This window comes from Gymnoscopelus microlampas (assembly GCF_963454915.1).
Source record: "Gymnoscopelus microlampas genome assembly, chromosome: 14".
Lineage (NCBI taxonomy): Eukaryota > Metazoa > Chordata > Actinopteri > Myctophiformes > Myctophidae > Gymnoscopelus > Gymnoscopelus microlampas.
Window position 1 is genome coordinate 34,742,612 of NC_139951.1, and position 16,915 is coordinate 34,759,526.

The 16,915-nt window shown below is 46.2% G+C and overlaps 1 protein-coding gene across 4 annotated transcripts in view; it reads right to left on the reverse strand.

Moving 5' to 3' along the window:
- The window catches only part of cacna1g (calcium channel, voltage-dependent, T type, alpha 1G subunit), a gene marked incomplete at its 5' end in the record, with an annotated part of 167,363 nt that overhangs the window by 132,965 nt on the left and 17,483 nt on the right, over positions 1-16,915 (reverse strand). For all 4 annotated transcript variants that reach the window (XM_084077512.1, XM_084077509.1, XM_084077510.1 and 1 more), the window contains one exon: positions 5,039-5,136. In XM_084077512.1, the coding sequence (XP_083933638.1) occupies positions 5,039-5,136 (98 nt within the window). The remainder of the gene's footprint in view (positions 1-5,038; positions 5,137-16,915) is intronic.

Consider the following 16,915-nt stretch of genomic DNA (forward strand, 5'->3'; position numbering starts at 1 on the left):
GAGCGAGAAGGTCGCTGTTGTTGTTGTTGTCTCCGTTAACCTTTCAGGCTTATCTGGCGGAAGTACAAGACAGCGTCTGAATTACAAACAGCAGGCCCAACAAAGCATGGAGAACCGGATGAATCGTTCCATCTCGCTAATGCCCGTTTGGTAGCACGTAAGCGTGTCTCCCTGATGTGTGTGTGTGTGTGTGTGTGTGTGTGTGTGTGTGTGTGTGTGTGTGTGTGTGTGTGTGTGTGTGTGTGTGTATTGAAGTTGACCAAGTGGGTGCCGGTCTTCACTGAGTGCACCGTACGCAATTCCAAATAGGACTTCATGGCTAAACAATGAGTAAGACGGGAAGCCTATTCTGGGCATGGTCTCATTAAGACGACAGTGAGCGTGGCGATGGAGGGATAGATCATTGGCCTATATATGTCCGGTGTGTAATCACTTATCGACTCGTGCGCTTACGCTACTAGCTGTATCAATCATTGTTGCCTCGCTTGGCTGCAGCTTACTTATGGCGGCAGGGTGAGATTTATGAGCACTGAGGCCCAGCATATCCTGCTCTGTTGTCATCACTGAGGTTTATTCTCTTCCTCACTTAGGTAACTTTGATTCATGTGTCAGTTTTGACTGTGGATGTTGCTGGCCCACTCGACCAAGCACTTCAGCAGGTAACTATTATTTGGTGGCCCGTATTTGGAGGCACCATTTTTTTCTTTGTCCTTAAACATCTACTTGGTAACTGGTCAAAGTGGCTTTCAGATGTTGACACTAAGCATCCACTGGCTGCAGAATGTTTGTTTGGTCGTATATAGACATAGCGTGCAAGTACAGATACTGTACACAATCACACAGAAATACAGTACAGACATACACAGCATATACATGCACACACAGTACAAATATGCATTCTGTAAATGCATATGCAAATAGTCGTTAGACATACTGTGTGTACACACACACGCACACACGCACACACACACACACACACACGCATGCGCACACGCACATACACACACACACACACACACACACACACACACACACACACACACACACATGTACGATACCATCCGCCACCTGACATAAAAACGTCATCTCTGGGTCAAAGATACTAGTATAGTATGAGCAAGATGTCAAATGAATCATGGCCTCTGACCTCTCTAGGGACCCAGTACAGGAGCTCACTAAAGAACATTAAAGGGCTTAATATAACGTATACCGAGCTCAGAGAGCTCAGAAAACATCACAGTTGCGCTGTGTGTGTTAAGCTATCCAGCTTAACACACGGGCCATGTCAGAACTGATCTCATCTGCACCCCCCCCTCCCACACACACATACACACACACACACACACGTCAAGGCTGGCACAGCCCTCTGGGCATGGGCAATGGATGTGAATGTAGGTGTGAGACAGTGAGTGGTGGCAGGGTGAGGTCAGAGGGATGTGAAATGTCACCTGCTGTGTCGACTCATCAATCCAACGCTCAACCCCGGGACGGGAACACGCTGCTGGGAAAAGTGTGTTCATTCATGTGTGTGTGTGTGTGTGTGTGTGTGTGTGTGTGTGTGTGTGTGTGTGTGTGTGTGTGTGTGTGTGTGTGTGTGTGTGTGTGTGTGTGTGTGTGTGTGTGCGTGCGTGCGTGCGTGCGTGCGTGCGTGCGTGCGTGCGTGCGTGCGTGCGTGCGTGCGTGCGTGCGTGCGTGCGTGCGTGCGTGCGTGCGTGCGTGCGTGCGTGCGTGCGTGCGTGCGTGCGTGTGTGTGTAGTGCACACACACGTACGTATATGCATATATGTACGTATATGTGTGCCCACCCACCCACGCACGTGTGTGCGTGAGTGTTTCTGTTGTGCAGTAAAAAAGATTTAAAAAAGGAGGACATGAGAGACAAGAGGGGAAGAGAGAGAGGGAGGGAGAGAGTTAGAAAGAGAGAAAGAGAGATACAGAGAGAGAGGGACAGAGAGCTGAGAAGGGAGTAAACAAAAATGAGAGTGACAGGGGACAGCGAGAGCAACGTCGGCCACAGAGCCAGCAGGAGACAAGACACAATATTGACAGTACTGGACAGACGAGAAATCAAGAGAAATCAGCGAATGAGCCTGGCCAAAAACAAACAGTACAAATGTAACTAAATGGACCCATATTTATACCCTCTCTGAGTTACAAATGGCTAAGCTAATAGAGGATTTTAATGTGTTGAAGCGTGGAAACTAGGAGAGAGAGAGAGAGAGAGAGAGAGAGAGAGAGAGAGAGAGAGAGAGAGAGAGAGAGAGAGAGAAGAGAGACAGGGAAGACAATGACTAAAAGGAGTGGCTGAAACGTGACATGAGCCGTATTCGAACCCAAGACGTCACCATTATGCCTGTAGTACCCATTCAGCATGCATGCTAAATGGCCAGAATGTTTAGCTTATTGACAGGGAAGCCACGGCATTATTAGACCCCATTGTTTAGATTGAGTTACGAACAGAATTCCTTGGCTGTCCATGACTTATGAACACTAGTGCTGTTATGTTACGCTGACATCAACTCAATCATTCACTTAAGTTGCAATAACTAATAAACAAACGTATAACAACCACGATCTCTGAACGACAAGCAACTAAGAGCAAAATGGTCTATGTTGTGCGATATACGGCCAAATGATGATATTAACCACTAAAGCCCTATTAAAAAAAAATCCCACCTTGCTTATGTTTCTCACTCATTCAACAGGTATAGGAAGCAGTGAAAAAGACTGTACGACAGCTATTCCCAACCTGTGGGCGGGGGCCCAGTGGCGGGCCGTGAGAATATTGCAAGTGGGCCCCAAAATACTAAGATTATAATGATAATATAACATTAATATAAAAGAATACAGAAAATCATGGTATTTGTTTCTTTAAAACCTTGAAAATGTTGTTGTCATAAAAAGGAACTTAAAGTATACTATGTTAACTCCATTGATCCAAACTAGAACATAATCGATTAATTGACTATTAAAATAAACATGCTCTGAAAATGCACAAGGCCCACCCATCTGACCCCTTAACACGAATGGCCGCCGCATTAAGTGGGGGTGGGCCTCGAACACGTAACAGGGCCACAAAGCTCCACACAGACACACAGGCACTAATAAATGTCCTCAAAATAGCCCTCCAAAATACTTTTCCAAATTCCAATAAACGGGCCGTGCTGCAGTCCCTGTAGATGGACAGGGTGTGGGACATGATGAATGCCGGTAGTTTTTCGCCTTGCGATGCTTCTCCACCGGCTTTGATTAGGCTGCCAGAGATGTGAGAGGAATGATTCAAGGAGGAGGAGGAAGAGGAAGAAGAGGAAGAGCCCCCCCCCCCCCCCTTTCAGAAGACATTTTCGTACCAGCACCAGAGCAAATCATGATCATCCCTAAATTAATGCAACTATTAGCCCTGTGATTAAGCAGAGGAATGGCACACTAGAATACCTAATAATGAGCTAGCGTGTGTGTGTGTGTGTGTGTGTGTGTGTTGTGAATTGGGGGCGGGGGGGGGGGGGGGGGGGGTGGCTGTCAGTTTGATTGACAAGGGAGTTTGTTTACAGGAGTGGCTTGGGGACTGGAGGGTGGGGGGGGGGGGGGGGGGGGTTGATGTCCCAGTCACCCACCTGCGGTACACACCGGCAATGTCACACACACACACACACACACACACACACACACACACACACACACACAAACACACACACACACACACACACACACACACACACACACACACACACACACACACACACACACACACACTCGCGCACACAGCCACACAGAAAGAGAATCATCGCTCCTCCTGCCCTAATCTCTCCAGTCTGGTCCCATGTGAGCAATAGAGGGGAGATAATGACAGCATTTGGGGGCCGTAGCAACGAATGCTCGTCACGACGGGTGGATCAAGGTGAAACACTGTTGCTGTCTGGGAATACACACACACTGTGAAATCCCTAGTGTTAATTTAACTCAGATGGTGTACAAAATGTAACCAAATGCACCCGTAGAGTCCATTTGGTTATATTTTGTACACCATCTGAGTTACAAATGGATAAACTAACATTGAGGAGTTCAGGGTGTACGGAACATTAATGTGTTCTTTGGTAATTGAATCCACGCTGTTGAAAGACTAATGGAGACTAATGGAGGAAATGGTATGTGAGGGCGGGAGGGTAATGTGCAACTTCTAGGTGATGAGCACAGGTGTGTGTGCGTGTGTGCGTTTTGTATAAGACAGAAGAGGTGGTCTCAAGGAGGGCAAGATGAAAGATGTCCGCGAGAGGGGGCGAGAGATTTGTGAGTTTTTTTTCCTGCATCGGAATGAATGAGCGTAAGCGGTCGTGCACGCGCGTGACTACAAAAGTGTGGTCCTTTAATAAAAGCCAGCGAGGGAGAAAATCACATATAAATCTGTCGGACTCCAAAGCTGGCTGCGCTGGCTGGCTGGCTGGCTGGCTGGCTGGCTGGCTTGGGAAAGCCACAGTAGTGAGACTGAGAGGAATGCTAAGTGGGGATGGCCTTGTCCCTGACCTATATAGAGAGGAATCCAATCCACAGTCAACTGGACGATTAATACCAGGACCTGATCCATCTGACCCAATTTGCCACATTAGAATCCCGACTATCGTTTAGACCCGCCAGACGTTCCGCTGCATGTCGTCGACGGAGGGAAGAAGTTGGAAGATAGAAGCCACTTTGCATTTTCATTGTCACGCGTCGGTTGGTGGCTTGAGTGTGTGTGTGTGTGCTAAAACAGATAATAAGCAGACAATAAGCCTGTTCTACCAGGTGGTGAAATGCATTCGCCGAAATGTCACGACGGGTGAAAACAAGTCTCCCCAGATGGAGGGTGGGAATGAGAACCAGAAGTATGGATATGAGGATTTTTGCACAAGTCAAGGATTAAGGTCTACATGGTAAAATGGGTCCACTGGGTCTATTTTCACGCTTTCAGACTTAAATTAACACTTCAGGATTTGTTTGTGCAGCTGAGCTCTATGTGGACGGGTCTGAAGGTCGGACACAGTGGGGAAACAGCGTCACTCACTTGGCACTCTGTTGATGGCCCTCAGTGGCCTGAGCACTCGCACCGTCCGCACGGCCGTGAAGCTGACATTCTGCAGGTTGAGGGAGTACTCCAGCATTCTGTATTGGAGAGAGAGAGAGGGAGGGAGAGAGAGAGAGAGAGAGAGAGAGAAAGAGAGAGGGAGAGAAGGAGGGGAGCAAAAGAGAAACAGAGTATGTGTGAATACCTGCCATACTACAAAGTAAACACTTTCAGAACGACCGCAAAATGCAAGCACATAATATCCCTCTGGACATTTCGGCCGGTTGTACAGTATATGAAATGCAAATGCTTTTTCTGTACTCCTTTACACTGTGTATGCAATACTAATTCTCCTACTGTACTCTCTCACTGGGCAACACACAATTAATTTACTTATGAAACAATGCTTGTTCCCCTGCGTGTCAGTTTGTTGAAGTTGTCTTTACTGGAGAAGGCAATGAGTTTGCCTTGGCAAACATGTTGCTTTGATAAATGAAAAAAAAAGCCTACTGGACTGCAGGGCTTGATTGAAAAGCTGCTTCTGCGCATGCACACACACACACACACACACACACACACACACACACACACACACACACACACACACACACACTCACACACACGCAATGTTGCAACATCGATCTCACAAGTTCAGAGGCACATCGTTGCTGTCGGGCAGAAACCTTGCATCTCCATATTTTCTTCTTAAATGAATGCCATACTTCGTCATTCTACACTAACTACACACAAAGGTAGCAAAAATAACCGATCTACAAGCTCACAACATGTCACGATGCAACGCATTGTGAGACTGTAGAGATTGGATTTTTTGATGAAGTGATGGTCAAAGTGGTTAAATGTGTCTGTGGGCTTTTATAAAAACTGAACCAATGACAAGTATAAGCAAGAGCTTGTGACTAAATAATAACTACATTGGATCCATGTAGGTTCTTCAGGGTCTTTTCCAATATCGTCACGACATTATGGCCTCACACACACACAGACTGCAGAACCTCAAAGGAGCAGCAAGCTCCTTCCCCTGAGAGATCAATAGAGAGTGAATCACTTGTCAATGAGGAGGAGGACTTCACAGTGCAAACAAAAGGCCAGTGCCAGATCATTCTGACTCACTTAACCTTGAGACGGAGGACACTTCAGCAGCCTTTCTCAGTGGAATGACTGTATGACTGAACAGCTTAGACCAGTGATTTTCTTTTCAACCTTTTTCATATCAAGGTCCATTATTTGTTAGGCATTTGAGCCACGGACCACCATTTGATGAGATTAAGCCTCTCAGACCCCAAGACTTAGAATATTTTGTTATTGTTAGATACAATTTTGTCCACAATTCCATGCTGTATTGATGTTGGCACCAATAGGAGAGATAACAGGCAAACGTTGATCAAAATAACAATTCTTTAATTAAGCAATGCAGGTGTTTAACAATAATTTAACTCTTGATAGCGTAAAATGAAACCATTTTTCATTTTTCACTTTCAAGAGTTAAAGATCTATAAAGGTCCACCTGGAACCCCCTCAAGGACCACTGGTGGTCCCCGTACCACTAGTTGAGAACCACTGGCTTAGACCCCAGTAGTCTTTGAGAATTGGACTTGAGTTACAACAACGGTATAATACTATAATACTGTATAATACTAATGTTCCCCCCCCGAAATATGGACGCTGGGCTTCAAGTGGTTAACTGCTTAGAGGCTGTACATGTGAAACAGCTATAACCCTTGAGAGGAACACGCTGGAACGCACAAGCACTGCAACAAATAAAAAAATGCTTTCCGTGTGTCTTGGTGATTTTGTCGACGATTTCCCTTTGTCATTCTGTCTCTCGTTCTCTCTCTTTCATACTCTGCATTTCTCTCTCTCTCTCTCTCTGTCTCTCTCCCCTTTTCTCTCTCTCTCTCTCTCTGGGTGCGTGTGTTAAGCAGATGCTGTGCACATGTGCAGCTTGGAGGGGCACGCGAATGAAGGAATTCCCTCCTCACACCGACTCCAAGACTGCCTGTCTTACAAACTCTCAACACATGTCCGCTGGTGTGTCTGCGCGTGCATACCTGTGTACGCTTTTTGGCGCAAGAAGCGTGTGCGCACGTGCGTGTGTGTGTGTGTGTGTGTGTGTGTGTGTGTGTGTGTGTGTGTGTGTGTGTGTGTGTGTGTGTGTGTGTGTGTGTATGCCCCAGTGTGTTTCCTCTTAGGCCCAGGGTCGTCCCTGCACAGGTGGTGATACCAGCCTCTGTGCGTTTGCTTCCCCCAAAGGAAGTATTGTTTGTCGGAAACACACACACACACACACACACACACACACACACACACACACACACACACACACACACACACACACACACACACACACACACACACACACACACACACACACACACACACACACACACACACACACACACACAGCTGAGGGCAGACAGATGGCTGCCGGGCAGAAGTGATCAGTTGAATGGGTAAACAGTTAGCAGAAGAGTACAGAGTTGCCCTCCCATCACGAAGAGCTCTAGATGTTGTGGTGGAGCTGCTTCTCCTCTCAGCCCCGTGAAGCAGCAGCACGGTCTGAGCAATGTGCTGCAATGCCTGCTGCAGAGAGCATTAAACATTTACCATACACCATTCTGAACAAGGCAGCGTCTCAGAAGAGAGGTAGACATTGTTATGAGAAACTCGATGGGGGAATCAGGTTCTACAGAACCCTTCTTTCTTTTAACCACCAGAACATGACTAGAACAGCATGCCTATTCTGGGTGGAGCATTCCCCGAAAATAGCAGATATACAAGCTCAAAATCGGCTATTTTGGGCAAAGGCATTTGGTGTAGACCAGGGGTCTTCGACAGGGGGTCCGGGACCCCTCAGAGATACTGCAGGAGGGCCACCAAATCTTTTTTTATTTTTACATTAACCACTTGAACACTAGCATCCCTATTCTGGGGGGGACATCTGCGAAATTAGCTGATCTACAAAATCGGTTATTTTCGGCGAAGAGATTTGGTGCAAAAAAGCAGACCAAGTACCAAGCCATAGGTCAAGTTTACAAAGTATTGAAGGTTTAAGTGGTAAAATGTCTGAAAACAGACATTTAACATTAATCCAATATGTAGTGGGGGTCCCTGCTTCATCTCTCTCTCAGCTAAGGGGTCCTTGGCCTGAAAAACGTTGAAGACCCCTGCTGTAGAAGGAAAAAAGCGGTCCGAGTACAGTTGTAACTCAAGTCCGTTTCTCTAAGACCAGAGGGGTTACAGTAAGTGGTTAAACTTGAAAATCTAATCTATAATAAAACCTGATAGCATTTCTCGAGTGTGTTTGTCCTCTGCGAGTGGGGTTTATCTGCATCAACGAGCAAAAATCCTATTTTCAGCGCGGGATCTTATGCTAAAACAAAAGGCTAACGTATGCGCCAGCCCAATGGCTAGCTAGCTCTGATGGGAGCCAGATGAAGGCATGCTTGGTGTAAACTGTAAACGGACCCATCTCCCTTCCATCTGAAGGGGAGGGGGGGGGGGGGGCAAAGAAATAAAGGAGGATAAATGAACTGTGTCAAACAAACGATGAAAAGTCACAGGAAGTAAATTTATTTTGTTGTTCCTATTTTGCCACAGGCGATGCCAATATTTTGACATTGGCACTGTCTTTTTTTTCAACACAGATTTCAGTGTTGATTTAACTCTGAGAGTATACAAATGTACATTTGTGGTTAGTTATAAATGGATAAATTAACCATCTGAACCCCAGCATCCATATTCCGGGGGAGACATTAGCCCATCGGAGCTTGAAGATCGGCTATTTTTGGCGAAGAAATTTGGTGTAGATGGAGGGGAAAAGGCGATTCGAGTACAGTTGCAACTCAGGTCTGGGTTTCCCTAAGAATAAGAGGGTTTAAGTGGTTAAACATTGGGGATTTTAGTGTGCATTCAACGCTACAATCCTCTCCTGAACTGAAAGGACAGAGGGTGCGGGTGGGGGAGAGAATAGAGTAGGAATGCAGCAAATCGGAGCGATCCGGGGATGCACGGGGGTAGACCCAACCTTCACAGGGAGTTAGCGTGAGGAGAATTCACAAACGGGGAGCCAGGTGGAGAGACGGATGGTGTTGCGCTCTTACACACACACACACACACACACACACACACACACGCACACACACACGCACACACACACACACACACACACACACACACACACATACACACACACACACACACACACACACACACACACACACACACTCTGCAGCATGAAAGCAAGCCACATGTGCACTGCCAAAGCCTGAGTGTTTCCTTTAACTCTGGAGAGCGTACACATGGAACCAAATGGACCCGACACGACAGACAGGGTCCATTTGGTTCCATTTGTACGCTCGCACACATAGTCGGCGGGCGCTCGTTGACATAGATAAACCCCTCGCTCGCAAGGACAAATTCACTCGAGAAATGCTATCAGATTTACATTTGTCGTATCAAGAAACACACACACACACACACACGCGCGCGCGCGCACGTCCGCACGCAGTCGTATTAAAAACCGAACCACACAACTACAAAGACACACTCATCCAGGCATGCAGCCAACTTGTTTTTTTGCCTTGTCCTCTCGTATCAGGGTGTGTGTGTGTGTGTGTGTGTGTGTGTGTGTGTGTGTGTGTGTGTGTGTGTGTGTGTGTGTGTGTGTGTGTGTGTGTGTGTGTGTGTGTGTGTGTGTGTGTGTGTGTGTGTGTGTGTGTGTGTGTGTGTTTATCAAAGGAACCGTGGGCTTTGTGTGGGAAGAAATGTTGGAGTAGGTGTACGCATGGCGTCCTTCATGTGCCACACACACACACACACACACACACACACACACACACACACACACACACACACACACACACACACACACACACACACACACACACACACACACACACACACACACACAAGACGCACCATGCCACCCAGATAGAGCTATAATAGGAAAAATATGAGAGGCAGGACAGGAATGCAGGACAGTGTCAGTTGTTTGACCCATCTTGTCCTTACCTCACCTCTCTCTCTACATCTATCTTCTCTCCCTCTCCCTCTCTGTCTCTTCCTACGTCTGTCTGTGTCTCTCTAAGTTTCTGTGTCTCTCTATATCTCTCTATATCTCTCTATATCTCACTATGTCTCTCTGTGTTTCTCTGACTGAAGACTCTCTCTATGTCTCTCTGACTGTGTGTGTGTGTGTGTGTGTGTGTGTGTGTGTGTGTGTGTGTGTGTGTGTGTGTGTGTGTGTGTGTGTGTGTGTGTGTGTGTGTGTGTGTGTGTGTGTGTGTGTGTGTGTTTATCAAAGGAACCGTGTCTCTATGTCTCTCTATGTGTGTGTGTGTGTGTGTGTGTGTGTGTGTGTGTGTGTGTGTGTGTGTGTGTGTGTTAAATACACTGACTGACATTATAAACACAGTCCCCGTAAGGGGTTAAATCAATACTCAGTATTCTTGCAGTGTGTGCATGTCCAGCCGAGTGTCCCCTGGCTTCACTAGGGCGGCCAGACGGCGAAAGGTCACCGCGCCCCAGCTGGTTTCCTCCAATAGCAGCATGACAGACGTGACCTATGGTCATGGCCTCTGTCCTTGGCGCTACTACTGTGCACGCCTCGGTCAGTGCTCAGCTGGGAGCCAAGATTAACAAGGGAGAAAATATGCATTTTTAAAAATAACACAAAAATGAACACTTCGTTTTAAAGCCTGAAGGGTCTGTCGTTCGCCTACGCAACACTTGGATCGGATGTTGTGCTCAACACTGGTGGGTAGATCTCGCCGCAGCTAAACGGTCCTCACTAATGTATCCCCGTCGGATTATTACGCAATTCTCCATCATTTTCTGTTATCTCTCTCTCTGTTATCTTTCTCTCTATGCATTCTCTCTCTCTCTCTCTCTCTCTCTCTCTCTCTCTCTCTCTCTCTCTCTCTCTCTCTCTCTCTCTCTCTCTCTCTCTCTCTCTCTCTCTCTCTCTCTCTCTCTCTCTCTCTCTCTCTCTCTCTCTCTCTCTCTCTCTCTCTCGCAATTCAAATTCAATTCAAAGGGGCTTTATTGGCAGGAGAAAACATATGTTTATATTGCCAAACCAAAAGCGTTACAAAACAATCAAGACAACACAATCTATGTACAATTAAATGGGACTAAAGAAATGTGTAAACAGTGCTGTGTTACATTGGCAACTTAGAGAAAATCTTACAAAACCCTAAGAATTGTGCGTTTGCTGTCAGAAATAGTTATACACCCACACAGGAAAGGTTAGCTTGGGATAATCTTTTGAAACAAACAGCCGCATTTCAATGTTTTAGCATTCACTTAGTATAAAACCTTTGGGACAAATAGCAGCACATTTTTCAAATGTATTTAACCCTTTAAAACCGGGAAAGATTTTTGCGTTGGCTATTCAAAAATAGCAGATATACAAGCTCTGTTTGTATGTACTGAAAATGACTCAGTGCGGACAGTGCAGTGCAGGCATCTCTCTCTCTCTCTCTCTCTCTCTCTCTCTCTCTCTCTCTCTCTCTCTCTCTCTCTCTAAACTAACCAGTTAGACTGTTTGATATTCCTGTTGTTGTCAGCTGTTGCTACCCAGTCTGTTGACTTCTACTTCAGAGGCAAGGCGAGCTGCCGCACACCCGTTACTCCTTCGTCGAAGGAATGATTTATTGACAGATATCTCTGTCTGCATTTGTGAGTGTGTGCGTGTGTGTGGAGAGGAGAGGAGAGGAGAGGAGAGGAGAGGAGAGGAGAGGAGAGGAGAGGAGAGGAGAGGAGAGGAGAGGAGACAGACAGAATGATAGATAGCCCGGTGCGCCACAGATGCGGGCCTTTGGGTGTTCCCTGCACTTTTATCCTGCCTGCTATCACAGTCATTAGCAGTGCAGGGTGAGATGCTTACATACACACCAACACATCTAGTCACCGCGTGGTGAAGACCTATCGACAGGAGTGACAGCGCTAAAGAAAGCGTGGGTCTGTCAGGAGGAACTTATGGGGAGAAGAAGAAGAAGTGACTGAGAACAGATGGAGAGTCTTTTTCATCTCCAGTTGCTGATATATGACAGAAATGACAGTCAGCTACTTTTCCTGCAAGCACGGTACATTCCAGAAGGTTGCTATCTTTCTTTCTTTCGCTTTTTCTTGCTATTTCTTTTTTTACCCCTTTAACGCATTCTCACTCCCAAGACGGGTGACGTCCCAAGAAGTCAAACGTTCGACTGGCAGTGGGTGCCCGCGACGGCACATGACTAGGGGGAATATGAGTTACAATTATGTCCCTATCGGCTATCGAAACATAACTCAAACGGCACTGAATCGGCTGAAGAAGACTTTGCAACGCTCGGCACAACGACTCGCTCGGCCTGACGGCTCACTCGGCGGTGGCTGAAGTCCGCTTTAGGTGGCGCGCCTCTATCGTTTTAACTGTTTTTTTAGCGGACCCGTCAACCTTTTACGTCTTGGGTTGACGTTTGGTCACATTGGTCCCAAGATGTCACGATAGGCCATCTGGGGAATGAGAGTGTGTTGCTATTTCTCCACAATTCATTCCTTTCCCCACATACATTTTTGTGTGTTGTCACTGCTGCTGACTCACCTGGCAGTGAGGTGCCCCCACCGGGAGGACGTAGCCCCTCCGTCCTACTCCTCCCGCCCAACACTCCCCGCTGACACGTGCCGCCCCAGCCCATAGGATCTACATGCAGTGACAAAGAAGCTGGATGCACCATGGTGGGTTTTAAACCCTGCCCTGTGCCACCCTAGCGCCCGTTTCCTTTCTTTCTCTCGCTCTCTCTCTTTCTCGCTCTCTCTTTCTCTCTCTCTCTCTCTCTTTCTCTGTCTCTCTCTCTCTTTCTCACTCACTCACTGAATCAGGGTGTCCAGATTTTCAAAATGTCTAACGGGGACACAGGTTCTCACACGTTCATCGTGCACGTTCTTCTCATGACCATTTATTAGTCTATCAAAAAACAAGATGAGAAAAATGGGGAAGGTTTACTGTACTCTTAACTTCACACAATTAAAAATGTAATTACAAACTGGTATAATTAGCTACAATCAATCTAATAAGCTATCCTTAATAGCTGAAATGGATACACTAGCTGCAGGCGGCTCCTCATTATCGTGTGCGTGCGTGCTTTATACTTTATACTTTATACTAGACCTTTAACCACTTGAAACCAAGCATCCCTATTCTGGGAGGAACATTCACCAAAAATAGCAGATCTAGTGCTTGTAGATCAGCAACTTTTTTGAGAGATTTGGTGTAGATTGAAAAAGAAAACATCAAGTACAGTGCCCCTCAGGTACAGAAGGACTAAGTGGCTAAACTGAAGTGATATTGATAAATGCTAAATATATCATGGCACCCAAGGGTGCCATAGAACTCTTTTTGAGAAACGCTGATCTAGATTACTGACCCTGAAGAAGGCAGCTTTTCCCAAACGTTGGTACATTTTTATTGTTCTCTGTTCTTAAGTTTTGGCATCGCAAGCTAGAGTGTGCGGCGATCCTTTGTTGTTTTTAATCTACCTTACTGACATTCTTTTTGAGCTCTTTTAACTGCCATCCAAACTGGGACATTTGGGGGTTTGTTTGTTGGAAACGGGGACATTTGAGAATTTCGCTGATATTTCTTGGCACAGGCAATGATCTATATTCAGACCGGGACGTCTGGTCACCCTAATCTGAAAATTACAGTAGTAAGAACTGTGTTTCTGCGTACACTCCTAAAGCTTCGTGATCAACAGTGATTATGGTGGTAATAAGGCTATGACATTTGCAATATAGGTCTTTACACACCCGGGCGTGACGAACAAACAATACTAATTCACATAAAAACGATAGTTGATGAACACATCTTCCATGGGGACCCCCTGGAACCTCCTCAAGGATCCACGGGGGTCCCCGGACCCCACTTTGAGAACCACTGAATTAACCATCCAGGAAAAGAAGCCACCAAGCAGTGTGTAAGAGCAGAGTTTTGTAGTAGCAGCAGTAAACATAATACGGTAGTCTTGTTTTAGTTTTGTTCCCTTGTCTCCTCCCTTCATCAAACATTCTGCTCACACATTCACTGAGCCACGTTCATCTGACCAACTTAAAGAGCAGCAAATAATCAAGCTAATGGAAGAGATCACCAGGTGGACGAGGGTGGTGGTGGACACACACACACACACACACACACACACACACACACACACACACACACACACACACACACACACACATACTTGGCACCGGTGACTGAGTAGCAAGTTTGGGCCCTTTTTCTAAAGGGCACGACACCATTGTCCGCCACTGTATAAAATAGGCTTTAAAAGTAGTTAACATGACAGTAGGCCTACACATGTGTCGCCTCGTGGAGAGAGGGGGCAGGTGGACAGAGGGCAGAGAGAGGGGAGAGATGCAGAGACAGAGACAGAGACAGACAGAGACAGAGACAGACAGAGATAGAGAGCAAGAGCGAGAGCGAGAGCGAGAGAGAGAGAGAGAGAGAAAGAAACACACTGTACAAGGCTCCCGACAGCGGACAGTTTGTTTAATGTTTCTCCTTGTTCAGATGACTCTACCCTTGGCTGCGCCCTCTCTCCCCTGGACGTCACATAACTCCTCCACACGTTCCCCCATAACCACAATCTCTCCCGCTCTTTCTTTATCTCTCTCTGTCTCTCTCTCTCTCTCTCTCTCTCTCTCTCTTCTCTGTGTCTCTCAACTCACGCGCATCCTTCCTCTGCCCCCCCCCCCCCCCCCCCGACCAGGGCTGGACGTGCTCCGAAGTGGCATCAATAAATCACCAGGAGAAAGTGAGGGCACGCTGGATTAGCTTGTGTTGCCTCTGCTCTTCCTGCCTGTGTATTTCTCTCAGCTACCTCCAATCCCCCCCCCCCTCTCCCTCTCTCTCTCTCTCTCTCTCTCCCCCCGCCCCCTTTGGTTACTCTCTGTCTGTCTGTCTGTCTGTCTGTCTGTCTGTCTGTCTGTCTGTCTGTGTCTCTCTCTCTCTCACTCACTAATTTTCTCTCTCTCTCTAATTTCTCCTAAGAGCTATTTAATATTCTGACACCAAAGGATGAGACATACAGTACAGGGATGAGTTATGACAACAGTAATGATGGCATGAGGCTGCAGCACTGCAGCGGACAATCTGTCTGTGACCTGATGGGCCAGACCGTGGTGTCTGATTCAATGTTTTGAAGAACATGTAGCTTTTCTTTCTGTTAACACATACACATTTTTTTCTGAGTCAAAATTCATATATAAATATAATGTATTGTATGTTTATGTCTTAGCTTACATGTTTCTTTGTTGCATTTAGTTTTACATGCAAACAAAGGGTCCTGTCCGTGGTCTGGTCTCCTCCTCTTTTCCCTCTACACCAAATATCTCTTTACCGAAAACATCTCAAAACGAGTCGTGTTTGGGACACGACATGGTTCATGTGGTTAAATTCTAATATGATATAAATCAGAAATTATATCAAAACGTTTTTTCGTGGGAAACAGATTCACCACCCTCAGCCCTTCAAAGAAATCGAACATAGGCCATTCCATTCCAATACAATGCTGGAATGAGTGGAATAGTCTTCTTTCTCTGAGATCTATGACCTCTTTGTGCTGCTGCTTCAGGACATCTTTATTTTTTTATCTTAATAATGCATTTAATGTGTGTACACTTACACAGCAAACTGCCTCAATTGCTCTTTACGCTGACGTAGCTGATGTATTGCCCGGGTCATTGTATCCAATTTGTCTTGTACAACAGCTGAAGGCTGCATGGGGGTGTGGGTGGGACAGGGTGAGAGAGCTATCTGTGTATTTGCAGTATGTTACTGTGTGTAATGTTGCTTTAAATTGAATGTGTTTTATTTTGTATTATAGGACTGGCCTCTACAATGAGATACTACATACCACCACCCCCCCCCCCCCCCCTCCCTCTCTCTCCCTTTCAAAGGAGAGATAGGTGTGAAGACAGATCGATGTATAGATACAGTCCCGTCTGTCTGTCTGTTAAGTGCCTAGCTGCTGTATAGACTCCCTGGTATATTGACTGGGGCTCCACCAAACCCAATCTGAGATGGGAAGTTGGCTTCGTGTCAGTGCACTCAGTCACCTCTCTCTCTCTCTCTCATAAGTATTATAATGAGAGAGAGTATAGTATTATAAGTATAGTAATATGGATTATTGTTGTTGTTGTTTTTATGCACATGGAGTATATTGTTTACATAGTGAACTGATGGACCAAAATAAAAAAATGCAAAGTGAAGTAAAAGTGAAGTGAACCTATAGACTCCACGGTGGTGGGCAGGAACTTTACCTATGCGCGCCCCCCAGCCTCCAACAACCCTTTCTCTTTCTCACACCTCTTATATAGATAAGTCTTTTGTTATTATCCCCTCCTCAACCACACCGACTTCTCATTCAATCACTCCACTCCTCTCCATCTAGACACGCTTCATTGGTTCATCCACTCTCTCACTTCCTCCATCTCCACCACCACATTCTCTCCATTCCCAGGGGGGTCCCAACATGATTGTTTTTTTTTTGGGGTGGGGGGTCCCAAAAGTGACCTTTTTAATACCTAAAAAAAAGGAGTATTACTGCATCAAAAGTAATCAACAAACTATACTATAAAAACTGGTCAAACATTGGCCAAATTGTGAAATTGAAAATAGCTGATCTATAAGCGCACAGCGCCTCACAACGCGAGGCAGTGTGAGCTTGTAGATCTGCTATTTTCACAATATTTGTCTGTGGAACCGAGTCAAACTAAATGTAATGCCTACAATTCCAAGTGCTTGTCAGGGTGGGGTGGGTCCACAGTTCAAATAATTATGATTATTTTGGGGGGTCGTGGCCTGAAAAGGTTGAGAAC